The sequence below is a fragment of the Apteryx mantelli genome, chromosome 4, assembly GCF_036417845.1.
Source record: "Apteryx mantelli isolate bAptMan1 chromosome 4, bAptMan1.hap1, whole genome shotgun sequence".
Taxonomy (NCBI): Eukaryota; Metazoa; Chordata; class Aves; order Apterygiformes; family Apterygidae; genus Apteryx; species Apteryx mantelli.
The window spans coordinates 45,473,912-45,496,037 of NC_089981.1; the positions used below are offsets into that span (position 1 = coordinate 45,473,912).

General features: G+C 39.4%; 1 protein-coding gene across 1 annotated transcript in view; it reads right to left on the minus strand.

Moving 5' to 3' along the window:
* CSTPP1 (centriolar satellite-associated tubulin polyglutamylase complex regulator 1) overlaps positions 1-9,597 on the minus strand; it is a 90,104-nt gene extending 80,507 nt beyond the window's left edge. Inside the window, exon 1 of the mRNA XM_067296384.1 lies at positions 9,368-9,597. Coding sequence (XP_067152485.1) covers positions 9,368-9,413 — 46 coding nt within the window. The 5' untranslated portion in view covers positions 9,414-9,597. The remainder of the gene's footprint in view (positions 1-9,367) is intronic.
* Positions 9,598-22,126: the final 12,529 nt, after the last annotated feature.

The window sequence follows — 22,126 nt, forward strand, 5'->3', positions numbered from 1 at the left end:
CAGGGTGTAGCTTTATTTAATTATTTTAATGCAAAGGAATAAATTAAATTTATGTGAGTGATTAAAGAAAAATAGCTCTGCGCACCTGTGTCCCCTGAGGGAGGAATGAGCCGTGCAGCTCAATCAGTCTTAAGATAACAGCAACTGGGTAACTTCATTTCAGCCCATCTTTCCTCCCTCTTCATTGTGTAGCCCATCTTCCACTCAGAAACCATCTTCCCAGACCCTTTTGGGCTGTCAGTGGTACCACATTAAGCCTGTACTAGCAAACAGGCCTCCAGTCATCTCAGTCTGCAAGAAGTGCAGTCTCAACTGTAAAGCCATTCTCTAAACTTTGTGGGGATGTAATGCCCCATATCAATGAAAGAAATATTTTTGTTGTATTTCACCTCTTTAGAGTCACTAGCCTCTTCCCTAAAAACCTAAGGGAATAGGCAACTGTCCCACAGTGCTCCACAGCACAGTAAGACTGGCCTCTATAACTTACACTTCTGAGTCTACTCCTGGAGATGAAATTAACTTTTGACACAGAATTTCAGGGACATCTCCTGCCCACCGTTAAAAGCGTACACAAATAAATATGGGTCACAGTTGAATACAGTCACTGTTATAAAAATTCAGTAATTTCCTAGAAGGATATTTTTGTTAAGCTTTTTGTTGTCTGGTCCAAGGATCCTGGCAAAGAACCTCTCTCCATATTTCCCACAAAAATAGGTGAGCATTGGGGAAGGGAAGAAGCTGGTGAGCAGAGAAGGTGAAAGAAAAACAGCACTTGCAGTCTACTTCAGAAGTCTCTCTCTTTGGCTCTTCCACTACTCTGCTGTTTTCCAGGTGGCACAGTTCACACTGCCAAACCAAATTCCAGCTCTGGCTTCCTGTTCGCTTGCTGCCTAGTTCCATGGAACGGTGCAAGTGGTATGTTTTATAACTGAACCAACTCTATCCTACACAGAAAAGTCATAGACTAAAATGTAATTTGCAGGCAGGTTCTAGCAGGCCAAAGTGGCATAATAAAATGCCAGGAGTTTGGCTATAGCAAAATGGTAGTTCTATAATCTATACAAATGGTACTTTCCCTAACAAACACCGGAACCATATTGGAACATCACCTATTTATGCAAGCACAGAGTTATAAAGGCCATGGGGCTCCTATGTAAAATAAATAAGGTAGTTCATAGGTTTTTAAGACTGTTTCTGCCTCTTCAAAAGCTCAGGTAGATACTATTGCACGGGTGTACCCATTGCTCATATTTTGGAGGCTCACTTCACAACTATAAGGCAGCAAGTCCAAATCAGAACATAAAGCCCAAATGTTCATGCAACTACACTATAACGACTTGCTATCTCTATTGGTTTCCTGATAGACAGAATTCCAGTACACTGCAACTTTCCTGCAGAATGTATTACAACAGGTTATCTTCAGCATTTATTGCTTGAAAATCTCACATAATTTGAGAAAAACAGTTTTGAATTTTATGTCTCAAAACCCACCTGAGATTATTCTCTACTTTTTTCCATAAAGGGCTTACTGCTGCAACCTTTTCCTTCAGTCAAGGACAGCCAAATGAGGACCTCAGATGTGGTCCAGCACACTGTGGGTGTCTGTGAGGTGCATCCTGCTAGTGGACGGGCAATAGCATTTTGAATCTTTCGTAAGATACCAAAATACCAGTATGACCTCACTGATGGATATAATACTTTTTTCAGTGGGAACATTGTGTAATAGGCAATCTAAGGCTCAACATCCAATCCCATCATTAAGTAAAATCTACATCTTATTCTTTACAGAGCATAGAAGAGCTGGATACCCACTTTTTTTTTTTTTTTAGCATCTCTCTGTTTCAGTACAGTCCACAAAAAGTGTGTCTCTCTCAACAAAAAGAAGCATCAAATTAAGTATTAATTGCATTGTAGTTTGACAGAGCAGCAAACAGTAAGAAAGAAAGAAGGTACAATAGTCTCCAAACATACCAGATCAAGACTAGTCTACTCAAAGCTATGCAACAAAGGCTCTCCACCCCGCTCAAAGGAAACCTTCCACATTAACAGTTCATGCAACCCATGTTTGCTAAATTCCTCCCTGAAATCCCATACAACTACCTCAAACAGTTATTAAGTGTCCCTGCCACACTCACTCGGCAGGTGCTACTGTTCATTGTCAGATTTAAAAACTACCAAGCAGCTTTCACAGAAAGATCTGACAGTATAAACTCACAGGGGAGTCTTCTGACAGCCCAACACCCAATGCTAAATAGATTTATTTGCACAGCATATCTAATTCTTATCACTAAACCACCAACAGTGATGTTACACTTAAAGTCTCTGCTCAGTCAGTAACAATATGAACAACAGAGCTCCTCCGGTCAGCTACTGCAGCACTTTCTTTAGGAGAATACACTGTGATGGTATTACTACCACGTTCACACGCTCACCCCTTTCCCCCCATCCATCATATGCCCCAGGTTCGAAGTGAATTTTGGAATTAATGCACTTTTGGCTCTGAACCAAGTTCTGAGCTGAACAGTGGCTGTTCAGTTCAAGTGTGGCCAGACCAAGCAATATTATATTTTCCTCCAGCTTACAAGTAAAAGGCAAAAAAACAGGATTACATCCACAGTCAAGCCACAATCTCTACGCACCTCACTACAACAGATTAGACTTAATCACAGCTAATTCCATCTAGCCATAACAGTACCAAATCATTTTTGCATATTTATTTATAATAGCAAAACCAATCTTTTTAGAAGCCACTGGAAGACTTGTTTCAGTCTTCTTATAAGAACAGACAACCCTGCTAATTTGTGGGTTTGGGTATAAATATTGTAAGAACAAGTGTTGATACTTGAAAAACCTTGAAGGAAAAGGGAAGTTTAAAGCAAATAATACAGTATCATGAAATAGAATATATGCACTAAAATTCTCAAAGTCAGAAATTCAGGAAATGCGTATCATCTTTAAATAACAATGTTGCATATATGCAAAGTTTTTATCACCAGCAGTGCTCAGGAATGGATAGGATTAAGACCTTATAAGTACTGTTTGCATTAGTTACATTTACTGTTTGTATTAGCTACATGCCACCTACTTCAGCACATATTGCCAACACAATCATGTCAGCCACATTAATCTTTTGCATATTAGTTTCCAAGTTTTATCATTTAGCTACATCTCCCTAATGCTACATTAATAGGGAGCTTCTTTATCCAACAAGTTTGCCTTTTATAAAAGACAGACAGGAAAAACTGAAGATCACTCTACCAGGACACTTCCCAGGAAACGATACTGCATGTCATACTAGAAAGGAATAGTAAATGTGGGATGGCCAGAAGATGCAACAAAACTAGTAGAGATGCTGCAAAAGAAAAATGAAGTGTGCTGAACCTGATGAAGAAAGAGTATGATTGGAATAAACTGGTATAGGATGGTGAAACATATACCAGTGCAGGTCACCAAGCACACCTTGTTCAAAGACACACCCTAGAGCAGCAGCAAGTCTTTATTTTCAAGCAGATCAGCTAGCTATGATATTACTCAACTCTTCATAAGAGATATCTTCCTCTGGAACAAGAGCTGTCTTCCAGAACAATTTGTACTGCGTGTACATAAAAGCTTTTTTGGTGGCTGGTTCATTCCTGGCATAGCAGAAGGTGTTGAAAAACCAGGAGTGAGAATCTCTGAATAATGAGACCATTTTTATTATTTACCTCCTCCTCAACTGAAGTGCTGAAAATATACAACGCTTGATGCAATTAACTTTATAACTCATTTCAATTATCAGAAGTTCAAGAGCATTACAAGCTCTAACGTATTTTGAATATTTGTTGTTTTTAAATCTCTAAGAGCATGTAGAAAGTAATGGCTAAATACACTTTCAGAGTTTATTTTAAATTGGAGCTTAACTAAAGACACTACTGCGTTACCACACACTGAAAATGCACATCTAAAGTAACACAAGCCCAATTTCATGCAAACATTACCAAAAAAAAAAAAAGATGTGAGAGGGAAGTGGCAGGATACAAACTGCAAGAACAGAATGATGTCTACTCTGGAAGTTTTTCCAGCATTAATGGAATTTCAGGATGATCTTTCTAATCACTTCAGATATCACTAGGGAACAGACTGAACAAGAGATGCAAACAAAACAATCAACCCAAAAGTTAAATTGCTGTACAGCTGTAGCTCCTTCTAGCTTTGCAAGACTGACAGTATGATTTTCTATTAACCCTAACAATTTTTTTTTTTTTGAGGGACAGAACATATAACAAAGTGCAAGAAGACCTGGTCGTACCAGAGATAACACTGCAATGTGAGATAAGTACATATTCAGGGACTCATGCTAAGTGGCCATACAACCCAACTGTAAAGTATTTTGTATGCTCACAACTTGAAAACCACTTTCAACAAAAAATTTAAGAAATATTTCAGTTTATAATTTAGTCTTGAGCATAACTGAAGATTCATGCTTTAAACAATTAATCAGCACACTAATCACAGACCATGACACTATTTCAGTTTGCACATACAATATCCTGAGACTGGACACAGTCTGATTTCATTGTCCAAGCCCCCCCCCCGCAGCAGGCCACCTCCCACAAGATGTAGTACGGCTGCTAGAAATCACAAGTTCTCCATTACCAGCTGCTTCAAAATACCATTAGTGTTGCCCAGTTCCCTTTAGAAGCAGGCAGTAGAACCAAAACCACCTACTTCTAAGCCTGCCAGAGGAATAACTTGGGAGATGAATATAATTCACATAATCCCAATTTTTTCTCTCGGGATTTTGATCATCTTTACCTAGATGCTGATGAACATTGTCCATACCACAAAAAAAAAGCACCCTACTACCTTGCTAGCTAAGACTGGTGGGTTTTGCTTGAAAGCATAAGAGATGTAGGGGCATATAGTTGGTGTTGTATGACAAGTCAGCAGAATCCTAGAAGAAGGAGGTCTTAAAACTTGCAGAAAACATGCTTACATCAGCGTATCAGCTTTGATTGTAGCTATCAGCTTTCACAAGCACTAATAATACAGCTATATGTCAATATACTTCATATTTGGTGTCTTAAGTGTCTGAACATTATTAATAACACTCATCCCAAAGTGAAGCAGTAGGTGGGATTTTTTTTCCCTTCTACTAAGTAGCAAAGTGGTATGGTTTGGAATGTAAAGAGACAGACATTAAATACTATCATGACTGGTATATCAGAAATAAATAAGCTAAGTAGTAATCTAATCAAGCAAATAGACAAGTAAAATGCTTCAATATAGAATTGTTTGAGATCCTAGCCATAGTGCAGAAAGCCAAAACGTAGCCTTCTCACAGCGCCCCTTGAGCATACGACTAATTACCTGAGCTTACTTTTCCAGGAGATGATTTTTATTTTAACAGAAAACAGAACAACTGCACATATTATCATTAACACTGGATTCACTACACACAAATATGACAGTAAAATTATGTCCAACTGCTCTAAAATGCAAACATCTTATTTCAGACTACGGGTATTGCAAAAGTGTTGAGCTATCTTCTTATCTGAATCTATGTTGTGCATTAGTAGCATTGTGAAAGCAATTCTCATTCCAGCTTGTTATAAGGACATTAAGCAGCCTAATATATAATCTATAATTCTACCTAGATCAGGATCAGATTTCACCTGATATCTTTTCAGTTAAGATGGTAAGTTCTGTGGTGCAACTGCTGGTTTGGGAATGAAACTGGAAGCTTTCGGTGAAAGTACTAGACTGAGTCTAACAAGATCCAAAATTAGTATTTCTACAAGCAAACTGTTATGTACCACTAGAGAAGTCATTTATGCTCCACATTTTAGCTCCCCTATCCATACAACAGGGCAAGGAAGAGAAAAACAGGCATTAAATGCACTCTTTCAGCCAGAGTGCCTCACATGGACTTGTCAAATAGCCAGAACAAGGGGAGACTCAGTGTCAGCTGAGATGTCTGGGTGCTAATGTAGCACATACATTTATTATTTCAGTTAAAGAAAACAATTGCACTTGGACTTCCCAGCTCAGTATTTCTTAATACAGTTTGGGAGAAAAGTATACCTTAGCTGTCTGTGAAATCTCTACACAACTGAAGTTCTCTGTTGAGAGCTATTTTTGATTTTATAAGAGTGCCACTACCACAAATGTTCTTTCTACTCATTACTCCTGGGACCTCTTATGAGAGAGATGAGGAAACAGGACCTTGTTTCTGGCAGTTAACAGCCCCATGCTTTACAGATAAGGCATTTTCCTAACAGAATATCTGTGTTCTTACATGTCTTACATTGGCACAGCAAGAAAAGAAAGCACATCCTGGAGTTTGGGGTGGAGAGGGGGAGAAGCCAGAGGAAAATAAAAGTTTAGAAATTTTCAACAAACTACTACCTTTTCTATGTAACAGAAAGGGGAAAAAAATCTACAATTTGAAGCTTCAGTTTATTGCTCTACTCGTGCAACTGCCTTCTAAGTGCTTCATTGCCTGCTATAAATAACTGAGCAATCACCAGTTATTAAACCATAATGAGGAAGGCATGGATAAGAATGACTCAGATAGGCTTCATTTTGCCTACTGTAGTTCCAGTCTCATCCCTCAAATGTAAAACACATTTTCATCACTATCCCCAACTTCAAACACTAGATGTTGTCTATTCAGTGAAAATGCTGTTTAAAACATCCCAGTTGTTACGACTTCTTCAGAGTGGCCTTTCTGCCTATCCTCCAGACCCCATCACCTTTCCTGTCACTGAGTATCAGCCATCTCTGTTCTTCTACCTACTGTCTCACAATCACTGTGGCATCAGATGTGTCAACCTGTTTTTTTATTTTCCAGGAACCCTGCTGTACCAAAAATCTGCAGTTATTTCTCATCTTCAGTGAATGCTTGATTTGTTTCTCCTTGTTCCTTTCTATTTTAACTCATAACTGCTTTTATTTGCCTTAGAATGTGTTTTAAACACATAATGCTCTTAGAATCCAAATTGGAGATGAAAAAATGATCTCAAATAGGAAAAAAAATGTAACACAGCAAGTGGCACGTAATGTTATTTTGGCTTCTCATTTTTTTGTGAGTCTGTTTTTGGTTTTGAGAAAGGAAAAGGGGAAAACAGATTAAGTGAAGTTTGCCCATCCCACATGAGGAAAGAGAGTGCCATTTGATTTTGGAGACTCAGAGAATACATTATGCAGCAGCCTGGGGCAACACAACTTTAGAGTGAAATTACAGAAAGTGAAACTTGTTTATCACAATTGCTTACAATCCCACATCAGACAACGGTGTTAACAAGACTTTGAGCCACACAATAGGACAAATGGAGAGGGCTTCTCACCTAATCCAAGGAATGGCAATTTCAGAAAGCCAAGTCAATGCAGAAAACATTAAAAGACCTTATGAAAACATTGTGGGTTTTTTTTTTACCTGTTTTTCTGCTAATAAGACCTTTGTTTTCAGCCAATAGAATCTGTGAGCAGTTTGGTAAGTTACAAGTCTCATAAAGAGAAAAATATATATATTCTTGGTGACATTTACAGGTAAGGAAAACATCATCATGTAGTGGGCATTTTTCCTCTGCTAAACAATGAATACTGCAACTTAAACGGAAGGACATAATATGTGATCAACAGAACATGCTCTTACACAAGTTATTGCTCAACCTGACATGCACATATGTCTTTTTCTGATCCCAATGCCAGAATAATTTAGAAGGTTTTAGGAAAATGAAAAGGGAATGGTAGAGCAGCATGTAGAACAGAGACAAAAGGATACCCCGTTTAAGGAGATTATTATAGCTGCCTGTACCTAGCAGCCTTGCACATCTCTTAGAAGTCTCATTTCTCAATTTCAGATTTAAATAAAACAGAAAACTAGTTATTTATTCTTACACTTTAATAATTCTTAGTCTATGCTTCTTAGATTGTTTTGAATGATTCAATCCTTACTGACAAGTCCCACACAAGTAAAAGTTAAGTGACTTATTTCATTAAAAACAATTAAATGAGCCTAAAACTAAGTTGGCTCATTAAAGAAAGAAATTTTGCAATTTTCAGCCTAGAGCAACTCTGTGGAATAGTTATGAGTCCCTCTATTAAAGTGTAGGTTGAAAATGCTGACGTAGTGGGATAGAGTAGCACAAAACCAAAGGGTGTATCTACATGGCACACTGTGATGCTGTTCTCAAACACCTGAACTAGCTCCAAAATTGAAATCAGTAATAAGAACTTCAGCAAAGCGAGTCTCCTGAGATAATCACCCAGGACAGAGCACCAAACAAACTCTTATTTCTAGCTTGAGTTTCCTTAATGCAGAATAGCATTGCAGCTATGCAGGCATGCACAAAGTATCATAACAGCAGTCTAATAGGAAAAGCAGAGAGGGATTACACTCTAAAAGGAATTAGATTACTCTTTTGCTTAAATATGTCTTCTTCCACCATTACTATGTATTACAATAATGCACTTCGAAAGAGCAGTTGCATCCATACTCATTCATAGCTTTGCTAGGCTAAACAAACTAAGATCTTTAGCCTCTCCCTTGCAAGGCAGGTTTTACATTTCCTGGAAGCTAGCAATACTTCTCTACACTTGTTCCATTCTGACCTACCAGAGATGGCAAAATGATGGTGGAACAAGTAGCACAAACCAATCCATACCAATTCTTTTATTTTTTTGGAGTGAAAGAGCCACAATGAATTATGTATATATTTATAAAACTTATTTCCAAATAGCCTGCTGGTCCTAGAAGGTTATGGCTGAAGAGTTTCACTTTAAAAATACTGACTTGAACATGTTCCAAAGGCTTATTACTTATAATTCATCTTGTCTTTAGCAATTAAATTTAATAATATTGACTTTATTCCATCATAACTATTTTTAGTTAACAGACTAACACCAAAACACTTTGCTCCTTACTGCACTGGAGCACCAAGCAGTAACACAAACTATGCTAGAGCCATTTTAGAAAGAAACAGTTCATTAGGGAGCCGTTGCTTCAGAGGTTAAAAAAAAATCTCCACGTTACGTGACAAGGAGATCTGTAGGAAACATTACCGATATTACTTTATTTCAGGAGAAAAGCTGACAGACCATTTCATGACATAAGACCAGCGGCCGCTCAGATGTAGAGAAAGCGGCGTAAAAACAAGGTTGCTCAGCGGGACCTGCGAGCACGGCAGATGACACACACGGGGCTAACCCAGGTTACGGCCTGCCGCGCTGCCCGCGGCAGCAGCACAGCGCTGACAGCGGGGAGGAGACCCCGGCCCACGCCCCGAGGGCGGTTCTGCCCGCCCGGAGCCGCCCCCAGCCTCGCCGAGCCCTCCCGCGCCCCGCCGAGCTGCCCCGGCCCGGCCCGGCCCGGCCCGCTCCTCACCCAGGTACTCGGGCCCCGGCAGCGAGAGCCGTTCGGGGCTCAGCATCCTCCAGCTCCCGCCGCCGCCGCCGCCCTCCCGGCTTCCGTCCGTTTCCAAGGCGCCCGACGCTCCCACCGCGCGCGAGGCCGGGTGTTGCTCGACCACTCGCTCCGGCTGGGAACACGCGCCCGCGCCACGAAGGTTCCGGTCCGAAAGTCGCCCGGGCCGGATGATGAGCCCGGCCCGGCCTCTCCCCTGGCCCCGGGTCGCCCCTGGCCCGGCACCCCTCGGGGCCTCGGCGGCCTCCCGCAGCCCGCGGGTCAGCTCAGGCCCGGGGCTTTGAGCAAGCCTGGGAAGTCAGGTGTGACCTCGTGGGGAGGGTCTCCAGAGGAGCGTGACAACATGGCGGCCTGGTCACGGGGTGGGGGCTGCGGGGCGACATGGCGGCCTGGCCGCGGGGTGGGGGCTGCGGGGCGACATGGCGCTACAGGGACTGTAGAAGAGCTGGTGAAGCTGAAGAGCCACAATGGCACAAGGACAAATGTGTAAGTAGCCTTTCTGGTTAAATTTAGGTTGAAAATCAGAAGGCGCCTAATACCAGAGAGGTGTTGGAAACTTTGGAACAACTGTGAGGGAAAGAGCCTCATTTGAAGGTGAATAAGTTAATGAAGGACCTTGTGTAGCAACCTTGCCCCAGAGAGCAGGGACTGACCAGGGCCACCAGTTCAGTCCTTCTGTCTGTACCGTTGCTCCACACCTGCACCCCTTTTCCCAACACTAGCGCTCCTGAGAGGGGGCTACAGGGAGCACCAGGAATTGCGCGTTTTCACAGGAAAGTAGAAATTAGCAGGGGAGTCCTGAACTATAGGCTCTTTCTTCTCATTGGGAATGGCCTGGGTTCCTGGGGATCAGAAAGGCCCCTGTTCTGGAGGCTGGAAGCAGCTGTGCTGGGCTCACCTTCTCTAGAAGCTGAAGGGGCCCAAGTTCCCAAAGGAATGCAGTTTCTTGCAGCACCGTTAGAAAAAGCCCAGCCCAGGATGCGATCCCAGGAGTTGAAAAAGGAAAGACTGAGGAAGGGTTGTCTATGCTTTTACTGACAAATGTAAAAGAACAGAAATTAAATAAACTACTTATGCATGGATATAACCTGCCTTTATTGCACTAGAGGAAAGATCAGACTGTCACTGTTGGCAGCTCAAGTTTAACTTCTACTCAAAGGACAGCCACAGTTAAAACGAGCAAATGAGATGTTATAGCTACCCTGTTTTTATCCCCAGAAGTCTTGCTTGGACCACTCTGCTGTCTTTAGGTTGTGCTGTCTTTAAAAGGATATGGCTTAAACAGAAATATTTTAAAGATAGGTAGTGATAATGATTTAGAAAACAGTCAAACAATGAGACACTTCAATTTGAGGCATGATCAGAAAAAAAGATAAAATTGTCTTAAAGAAGATAGGTATAACATAGAAAGTTATAATGTTATATAAGTGATGTATGCTATAATGAAGCTAGTTTAGAACAGCATATTTGTTCAATTTTGTAATGCAGAAAATTCTGTGAATTTAAAGGCTATAAATTTAAAGGAAAGGCAGCTTTTTGATACCAGATACAATAAGATTGTGGAATGCATTGACACAAGGTATTTTTGAGGCCAGGAATTCAGCAGACTATAGAAAGGAAGTAGATACTTTCATGCAGAATGAAAAAAAATACAGGACTATGTTGTTACAGATTGAACCATATGGAAAAAAGAGCACAAAATCTGGAGGAATATGAGCTATCATACTTCACAGTCAAGCCAATTATCTGACTGATGGGGATCTGGAAAACATTTTTCCTTACATGAAGTTTATTCCATAACTGCTCACTTTAGGGTTTCTGGCACTTCAGGATGAAGTATCTGGTACTAGCTGCTGTTGGAGAGGAGACACTGAATTTGGTAGACCCCTTGTGATCATTAGATTTCAGAGCATAGTTCCGGGACTGCTAAAACTAACATGAAGATCTCTGTTTGCACAAGCAGTAAACACAGTCCTTTACCATCAGTCAGGCAGTTTTGCTGCTGTTGAAAAGCCAAACGTAAAAGCTTTTCTTCTCCTAAACTGCTGGTAAGCAGGGCTAGTAGGAGCCTTCCACAGGTTGTGCACTGTTCATTTTGTTGGTTAGTCTCTGTAAAACACTTCTCCTTGATGAGCATCTGGAGCACTCATTTACAAGAGTCCAGTTTTAAATACTACGTTCTAATATTTCTATTTCTCATTCTTTCTGGGATTTTTCTCTTGTTACTTTTTGTTCTCTATGGATTAGACTTTTTTATTTTCTTAAAGCAGCTAAGGGAATCCTTCTGGACACTAAGCCCATTTGTGCTTGTAATAATGATAAGTTTCAGCAGTAGTGGCACCTGACTGTTAATGACTCAAAGAAAACTATATAAAAACAAGATGTCATTTCTGGAGCCATTCGTAGACTTTCCCTGTTTACTGTCATTTCTTTCTGGGCTTGCCAGAGCCAGGATTAGGCAACAGAACAGATGAACTGCAGGACTCACCTGTTCTCTCAAGCTCATGATCTGCAAAAGGAGAGATTCTGTCAGTCTGGCCATGGCTATAATCTTTGCTTTTTCCTATTAATCTTAGGACCCTAGACTACTGCATTTTAATAAAAGACTTTTTTATATCAAGAAGGCTCTTCTGGGTCACTGAAAAACATCTGTGGGTTTAATAGGTGCCCCAAGAGGGACAACTCTCAGACAGGGACTTAATGTTCTTTTGGACCCAGCTGAAAGAATGACAGTGAAAAATAGTAGTTTTCTTTGTCAGCAACCCCTTAGTAGAGTATCAGAGGTATAGGCCTCACTTTAGGACTTAACCCTATGGAGTAGATTCCCAGGGTCGTTGCCTACCAAGAGAATCACGGTAGTGCTTATATTCCATAGCTAAAATGACCGAGTTTTGTCCCAGGGACATTTAGGAATCCAAATCAGTCTTTCAAGAGGATTGGTTGGACTGCATTGATTTATTTTATGGACATGCTCATTCAGAATTGGAGTGACATTGATCTGATTTAGCTTAATTCACTTTAAAAGTGTGGTTTAAGTAGTCTTTCAGAATTCATGCCGTTAGGTAAATTGGACCAATTTATACCTTGTGCCCACAAGTTTGGAAATACTCAGTGGTATAATTTAAAGTGTGTTATGAAAGATTATTTCATTATGATGTTAGGATGCATGGACAGAAAAACTCTAGGCTGTGCCAGTTTTGTATGCGTTTCTCAGCAATTTTGCTTAGATCAGATTGTTGTTCTCCTTCGCTCCCACATACTTTACCCCCACTGTGTTAATTGTCTTGAATGTTTTTATATTCACCTTTCTACATGATATTATCAAAGTTGATCTGAAATATTTTTCCTTTTATTAATTGAAGGTCTCCTGAACAGCAGTTCCTCTTTCAGAAAGAGTGTTATATAGAATGATAAACAGGACTAGATATCAAGCAACTAATTCCAGAGGAAATGCCTTGTTTTAAACAAGCTGACTCGTTTTGTCTGGCTCCTATTACCTTTTATTGGAATAAAACATTTTATTTGCTTAGAATTTTAACAATTATTGCTAAAGTAGCTACAATAAAGCCTAAACATATTGGAAGGAAAAACTTAACTTTTCTTTCTTTTTTTTTTTTCCAAAAGGCAGTTGGAAATGCCACTGCTTTAAGTCTTACAATGAAGACTTACAGAGGACTAGGCTGTGGGGAATCTTCAGTGCTGTTCCAGTTCTGATTTCTGTGCAATTAATGTAAGCCAATTTCACAAGAAACACAAGGAAACTGTTTATTGCTTTTCTTGTTCACCTTTTGAGTCTCCAGAGTCTTTTGCTATCTTAAAACAGCTAAGAGTGTATCTTGTGGAAGACTTAGCTTTTGGGGTTTTGGTGGTGGTTTGTGTTTTTGGAGGCCTCCCACACATTTGCTAGCTGAGCTCAACCTCACATGACAATTAATACTATTGCTGGCATGATAATAAAACATGGTTATTTTAAGCAAGCAAACCATAGTGAAATGAGAAAAACGTTGAACTAAAAGAAAGAACTATCGAACTGTCAATCTTTACTGATAATCTATTATTTTAGGCATTGTAATAGAAATAAATTTTGAGGAGAGATCTGAATTTTGAGGAGATTAAGAGCTTCACATGCTATTATTTATGTACGTTATAGGAAAACCAAGAAGTGAAATTAGGATTCTATTACGCAAGACATAAAAATCAATGGAGCTGAAGCAGAATGATTCCTTTATGAGTCAGTTGCAAAGACGTAAATACTTCCCATTGAATTTCTGATTTAATAATTATATTTATGAATTATGATCAAACTCTCTAAACACATTCCATAAAATTAAATAAGATTATCTTAATTGAAAAGGTCAGCCAAAACCACAATGAAATTATATTATGAAATCCATATTTTCATATTGTTAATTCCTCAGGAGACACTTAGTTACAGAGAATGACCTAGTACTTTTAGTGCTTATCTTAATCTGAGCCTTCTTAAGCTGACTGAACTGTTTGTCTAGTTCATGTGCAGTACAGAGGTTTAGCACAAATAAACCAATCATTTTTCTCTAATAATGCAGTAGTAATAGTTTACCTCTTCAGGTAGAAGCTAGACAAACAAATAGGATGTTGTTCTTTAAGGTCAAGGGGCTTTATAGAAATAAGATTCATAACATTTTTTACTCCTAATATCTACCACAAGTTTAAGTCTGGAAACAACGGTGTAAGTGTTTTCCAACTAGTGATAAGACATGATGAAAGAGGCAGCTCTCTGAAGTAGCCAGTATTTGTACTATAAAGGGCTTAAATGTAACATCTGTAATTGTACCTGGAATTCTAAAATTAAGATTATAATTGACTGGTAAGATAGCTTGCAGGAAACTGTGCATGGGAACATAATATCATTGTAATTTTTTTTCTTTACTTGCTTAACTGTATTTTAATCTGAGTTGCTGAGAATTTTCATTTTGCTCCCTTGAACTGGTGGATAGAAAGAATGCAAGTAGAGATCTGATCTAATTTTGAGGTGTCTATGTATTACTGAAATTTATGCTCACCTGAGGATTGGATTTAATCAAGTTCCCAGGTCCTTATATTTTAAATATAAGTTGTTAAAAAAGAGAAAAAAAACTTTAAACATCCTCCTATTCCTCAGTCATAGGAGTAGTTTTAAATTCTGGGTGATCTACTTATGAGAAGAAGGAATATTACATGCTAGGTTCTGTGGCTTATGGAGGCCACATGTTCACTTCAAAATCAAGGGCAGCTGCAAGTTGTATGATAGATTCTTAGCAAGTATTAAATGCACTGTCCAAACTCTGTCTTTGAGCTCAGTGTTAGCAAGGAAAGTTGGCTTTTTTTGTAACAGCAAACTGTTGAGAGACTTTCCTTAAGTTTTTGTTCACATTATCTCTTTGGGAAGGAAAGGACAACATCTTTTAAAGTACTTAAGTAGAAGTGAGTGACCCTTCTCTGCTGGAATGCCGCCCCACTAATGATGCAGAGAAGAAAAACAGCCATTTCTGGCAGAGTTTGCAGGATCTCTCATGCCAAACAAAAAAGTCTAAAATGCCTGGTAAAAATAAATATCACTGTGAAATTCTGGCATGGGAAACATTTCTGACAGCCAAGGTTTAGCTCATCTTGGGGGGTAACTGAAGAAGGCCTGCAGTTTTCATCCTTCATTCCTACTCACTGAATGTTCCTTCTAAACTTCAGCAGCCAGACTGTGCTATCTATTAGGCCAGGTGAGTGTGTGAGAAAATGATAGTAAGTAAACGAAGCCCTGTGTGTGTGCACAAGAGAATGGGTACGTCTGTGTAGGAGTGAACCGTTGCTTCTTGGACTGAATAAGGCAGTAACTGATGGATATACTGGCCAGCTCTCATGGGAAAGGGATGTACTTTCTGTGTGCAAAACAGACTTAGCACATTCACAGTACTCTGAAAGTATTCTGTCTTAAAAAACGTCTATAGAGAAAAGCACATGATGAAAGCAAAAAAGAGAAAACAGAGGGAAGAGGAAATCAGATTCATTAAAATTGTGAAATGCTTACAAAACGACCCTCAATTTTGCTTGTTAGGTACACAAAAGAGAGCTTGAGTATTTATTAGGGCCATCATGAGAAAGCACTACAGAACACTGCAGCTATGCAGGAGCTGAATTCTGTATTTTTTTAGTGAAAGCACACATTGCTATCCCAGTCACTCGCTTAGTAATGTAAAAGGACAAAGTGAAGAATGTTCTTTCCCTCCTTTTTTGCTACAGAATGTTTGAGGTATTTTCAAGAATAACATCTTTGTGGAGTTGCTGGAAGAGAAGGAAGAGACCAGAAGATTATATAATGGTTGGAGAATGCAGGATGAGAAGTTGAAGAGTAGTAGATGGAAGGTAGAAAGGATCATATGCAGATCACTTGCTGAGGGAGAAGATAAATCAGAGGGAAACAGAAACAAACAAATGAAGATCACAGTAATTATAAACAGAGGGAGCATGGAACATTTTCCAGAATATGGCAGCTAATGGTAGTAATGTTTATCTGAGGAGTATATTCAAATTTCTCCTTTGATTTACTCACTATCATGCTAGCTTCTAAAACACAGAAAAACAGATTGATCATTCCCCATTTGAAAGTGATAATAACATGCAAGATAGTAAGAAAATGTCCCTAATGCTGAAAACAATCAGTTCCAACTCTTTATGTTAAACTTTACACACTGTCAGTGAAAGAAGAGTTGTTGTTCCTTGAACATTCGTAAAGTTTAGATGTGGATCTGACTTTCCCTCAAACTCTGTGACTTGACTCCATTTCTGATTTTTACTAAGCACACTCAGTGTGATCTAAGTTATGAGAGAGAGAAACCTGCAGTCTCCATAACAGTTTTCATTTTCCTTTAAGAGCTTGGTTTTCTGCTTATTGAAGTTGCTGATGAAGTTTCCATCAACTCTGTTGACCTAGAATAAGCATAAATGAAAATGCAGTACACAAACCCACGTTACCCTGAATTCTTAGAATGTTAATATTAGTATAACAGTAATAAAAATGAAATGCTTAAGTATACTAAAATCCCAAAATTGGAATGACATGGTGTCGCAAAAGGAGTGATGCACTTCACTCATAAGAGGGAAGCAGCACTATGTTTATTGCAGTAAGACAGCGACTTAACAAAGTTCAATCGTAAATAAGAACGATTTAATGAGGTTCAATTGGCAAGGTTCACTCAGTTATTTACTGCATGAAGGACAGGGTCAGATGCGTGTGCAACGGAGACCCTCCTGTTGAGTCACGAGGTTCAGACTGGACCCCCTTGCTTTCTAAACTCCTTCAGAGAGGAGCCTAGGTGTGGCTGGATCCAGTCCTAGTCCCAGACTTGGTCAACGGTTCATATCTAAAGGAGTGTGTGCGAAGGAAACCTTCCCATTGAGTCACGAGGTTCAGACTGGACCCCCTTGCTTTCTAAACTCCTTCGGAGAGGAGCCTAGGTGCAGCTGGATCTGATCCTAGTCTCAGACTTGGTCAACAGTTTATGTCTAAGGGATTATGCGTGCAATTAGTCAGAGATGTAACTCAGCAAAGTTTCGTGAAGTTTGCAAAAGTTCAGCATGCTATTAATCACTTACCGAGGATCTGTCGCGGGTAAGGAATCTCTCAGCCTCGAGGAGTAACCTCGAGAGGCGTCCCTGCTCAAGGGGAGGTTCTGCAGTGCAGCCCGCTGCCATGCAGGAGAGCTCAAGGGGCTTTGGGCTGCCCCCTATTTATGGGGGGGAGATGATTGACTCATAGTCATATTTGCATACTAGATGGGCCTTAGTTGGCGCATGCTCAACTAGCCCCTACATACGTGCTGTTTACAGGGAGGTCAGGTTGAGGGGGAGAGAGCACATCAGTGGGGGGGAAAGGAGCACACCGTCACACACGGACATGTGTGTATGGACAAGTATATATGGCTGGCAGGGAGGTTGGATGTGTGTGTGTACATGTGGGCGGCTGAGCTCAGACTCATGTGGAGGGTGTGTGCAACTCTGGATCTTACCTGTACTTTTATTCAGGTCTCACTTACTGCTCCTAAGAAGCAATTAGTTTGTTCCCTCATTCACATTTATCAAGAGCTAATATAAGAGAAGGAGAGGTGTTAAGAGGTGTCTGTGATTCAGCCACCTGATAGGAAAACAGATGGTTGACATGCTGTATCTCTTATCAGAAAGACTCAAGGGTTATGTCTTGTGTGTGCTGGCAGTACTTGCCTAACCCATCATGCCAGTAAAGTATTAGGACTGAATCATCTTCAAGAAAGAAAACACTCTTTATCTGTCTGTCTGCATTTTTGCATGTCACTCATCTCCATAGTGGCTGGGCTTTTGCAAACAAGAGAGGTTTGTGAGCTGAGAGAGACATGTTTGTGCCTTTCATTGCTCTTCCCATGACTACTTGCTCCTCTTACAGGCCCAATTCATGTAGTCTGTTTTTTGAGAAAAGAAAACTCAGCTCATCAGAGAGATTCCAGATACTGAGACCTAAAGTAACCTTTCTTTCTGTGTGATTGATTTTCCCCAGAAACTTTTTATCTGAACACAGAGACTATGGATTACAAACGACATTTATAGCCTGAAATAAAAGAAAGGCACAGGTCCTCAGTTCTTTGGAAACCACTTCTCTGTGCAGTCAAAAATTAATGTAGGAGCCACAACTTGCTGCTTATCCATTTGAATGTGTTTGGAGAATAAAGGTGGTTAGGCTTCTGTCTTCAAACTGAATTCTTTTAGTGCTACTGTTAGCTTTTAAAGGAACGTTTTCCTTTTATGCTCTTCCTCTTTTCTCTCCTTTTTTTCTGTGCCAGAGTCAAGGTATTAAACTGTGCTTTTCCTAAGGCTAAGCCACAGGCTACCTTTGCAATGCAGACATTGTGCAAGGCCTGGGTAATTGCCATTTCACTGCAGGGAGGAGTCTCATCAGGAATAAAAGAGGGTGTATTTGCATTATTTTTACATAGAAGATGTAAGGGAACAGAAGAGAGAACAGAACCAGCTTGCAGGACACCCAGGAAGAGCTACCATCTCAAAGAAAACATGAAGAAAGATTTTGTTCTGTTTTCTCCCTACTTTGAGAGTCAATTTTTTTTTTTTCCCACAGAGTAGAAGGTTGAACGGCATGGCAGGTTGGCTTCAGTCCCATCTTTTCAGACAAAAACAAAGGGTTTTCGGTACTTTGGTCATTAAATTACAAAGTGACTTTTACAAGATTCTTTGTATCTCAGCTTTTGAATACAGGCATTAATGTAAGCTTCTTTAGTTTTGCTGTTCTGCATAGCAAAGTAGAATTAATGGTGGTCCATGAGATGATCACAAAGTTCCCCAAAATATATACACAACTGCAACGTTTAGAAGGCAGCAAGTAAACAAAAGGTGAAGACAATGATTTAACACATAATCTCTGAATTGTTAACCTCAATTTTATTTGGTTGTAAATGAAAACAGTCGTGGCAACATTGCAGAAGATGGCATATGGATCATTTTTTTGTTAAGAGTAAGTGGGCACAGTGCTTGAGAAGCACTGTAAAGGACAGTGCTGACAATTGAAAGCAGTTTAATGTTGACATCTGTAAGCACATCTGGGTACAAAATAGTAGTGCCACTGATTAGAAAACTTAAGGGAAGGCAGCAAGGGAAAAAATGATAGTGTAGCATAACATATGAATCAATGCTGAAGTTTCATTTAATGTATTTAGCACAGAGACCATCATTTACAAACTAGGTCACTAGCTATGGAAGTTGTAAGTCCTTCAGCTCTTTGGAAAACTAAACTATTTCTTTATATAGCCAACAGTGAATTCAGAGGCCCAACCATATATCTGAGTCTTCCTATATATGGGTAAATAACTTTCCAGGCATTCAAGCCACAGCCTCTTTGGTTCGCTATTGAAGAGGCAACTGAGAAGTGTAATGTAGCATTGGAATAATGATAGAAATAAAGAGGACATTGGGAAATCCTGCCCTCGGATGGGTCAGGAGCTATGAGTTTGTCTTGAACCCAGAGCTCTGTTGGGAGCAGCTTGTTTTTTCCGTGGCTTTTCTGTTTAGTTATTAGAACTCACTAATAATATACATTTTGATTAACCAAAATGCATAGTTCATAATGATCTTTCCAGTTAGTATTTTCTGAATTATATTTGTTGTGGAATTGTAAGTTCGGAAGAGACCCTAAGAGATCACCTCATCCGGCCTGCACTGCAGCAAGACTAAATATATCAAGGGTAGTGCCAGCATGCTTATCGAACTTTATTCTCAGAAACTTCCAGTGGAAGAGTTTCCACAGGGCCCCTAGACAGTCTGCTCCAGTGTTAGAAAATCCTTAATTTGAATGCTGATTAGCAAAATCTTTTAAGTATTTCTTGTTACAATTTAGGTTGACTCTTTCATGGCTTTCTAATGGAGCCATAGAGAAAAGCTGATCAACATCTTCTTTATAATGAGCTTTTACGTATTGGAAAGCTGCATCTCACTTGCAGCTTTTATTTTCTTGAGCAGGCAAATGCAATTCCTTCAACTTTTCCTCAGAGGGTCTGTTTTCTAAACTTACTGTTTTCTTTTCTCTCTTCAGCTGTGTTTCTTTTTCAAGGTGTTCTGCCAAGACCAGACACTGTATGCCTCAGCACCATGTGAAGTGAAAAAATCAAACAAATCATCTTGCATATGACATACCTGTTAACACATCCCAGAATGAATGCATTTTTTGACAGTGGCAATACATTTAATTTATGTCACCCATACGACCCTCAGAACTTTCTGCTGTGTTCCTGTCTAGTCAGAAATTTACATTGTTTGTTGATCTCTTTCCTAAGAGTAATATTTTACACTTCTCATTATTAGTTTTTTCCTTGTTGATTTTGGACCATCTGTCCAATTTGTCAATAGCATTTGGGGCTTCTGATCCTATCCTTCATAATGTTTGCAGCCCCTGCTGTTGTTTTGAGGTCATGAAGTTTTTTTAGCATAGATTTTACCACCGTAAATATCGCACCATCTAAGTTGTCAGTGAACATATTGAGCAAAACAGGGCTTAGGACGGACCCTGAAAGGTACCAACTGAGGTACCTTTGCATTTCGATAAATAACTGCTAATGACGACTACAGTTTTATTCAATCAGATGCCTACACACCTTCCACTGATTGTATCTGGAACATCATTCTATGAGAATGTCTCGTGTGATAGTGTCGAAAGCTAGTGCTTAAAGTGTAAGTAAGTGAGCTAATAATGCTTAAAAAAAGAAAGGGAACTTGATTTGACACAAATGCATTTTTCGTATTTTTCCATGTGCTTTTTTTCATTCTGTCTTAAATGTATATAAAAAAAAGATAGTTCCAAATCCTTCTGGACACCCCAATTAAGCTGTCTGGTCTGTCATTCTCTTCCAGAAAATTTGAGGTGTGGAGAAGCACTTTCCTAAGGAAGGTCTCATATGAATGCTTCAAAAACACTTTGACAGGTAAGATCAGAATTGCCCTCCCCATTTGTTCTTTTTCTACCTCTTTTTAAGATCTTCTCTATGGTTTTAAAACAGTGAAAGTGTATTTTCCCTAGTGATCCTACCTGCTTTTGGTTCCTTTCTTCCTTCTTTTACCAATGATCCCATGTCCTTAGTTCTGTTTTTCCTGACAGAGGATTGCTATTTAAAATCACTCTGAAACTGATGCCAATTTTCAGTATTATTTCATAGTAGTTATTTTTTCATATTGGATTGGTTTATTTCTGTAATGTGTCTATTTTTAAGGGTGAAGGTAAGGAAAAAAGTATATCCCAAAATGGTTATTATGATAATAATCTTCTCTCTTTATAATGCCTGTTTTTTGATTAAGTATGTTGTCATATACGTTGTTAATTATATTTTAATTACATATATCTGTCTTATTTTTCTTATAACATTTGCGAGTGTTATATATCCCTTATCAGCAATTTATAAATTATTACAAGTTACATAATAATTTTCCTCCCTCACAGCTGTGGGTAAAAGCAAGCACATACCTACCATATGGGTTGAAGTGCATTCTGGTATTTACACCGCCTTTCTTTACGGTATCTGGTCTGAGAGAAGCAAGTCCTAAGCATGTGGTTCCATTTTAACAGCAGTATTTAGCAATCCTACTTTTGTTTCACCAAAAAATTATCTATTTTACACTGTATAGATCTACCTTACAATTATCCCTCAAAGATCCCACGTGGAATCAAGGCTATATTCAGTCATACCATTGTATCAACAGAGAGGTGGTTGAGAAGTTTATAACATATATTTCCTTCTTCTCTGCTGTGGCCTATTTAGGAAATTGTTGTGAAAGACAGAATAATACTTTGTGCTTCTCTAACATTTCACCACAGGATTTCAAAATGATTTGGAAGACAGAGATATAATTATAGGGAAGTTGAGCATGGAAAGGGAAGTGATTTGCCAGAGTCACACACAGCGCAAGTTGCAGAGGACTAGTAAACACACTTTAACAAACACAAGTGGATAAAAACATTTGTTTCCTGGGGAAGAGGACAGAAGAGATAACTAGCAAATTTGTTTGCATTTATGACAATATTTTTCAATGGGCTTTTGTTTCAAACACAGAAAAATGCTCATCTCAATTGCTGGAAACTATTTTATGACCTAAGAATATAGTTATCAGGGAGTTCTGGGCCCTGTGTCTGTGCTTTATTACATTCAGTACTTAGACACCTAAACTTCTCACAAGCTTCTG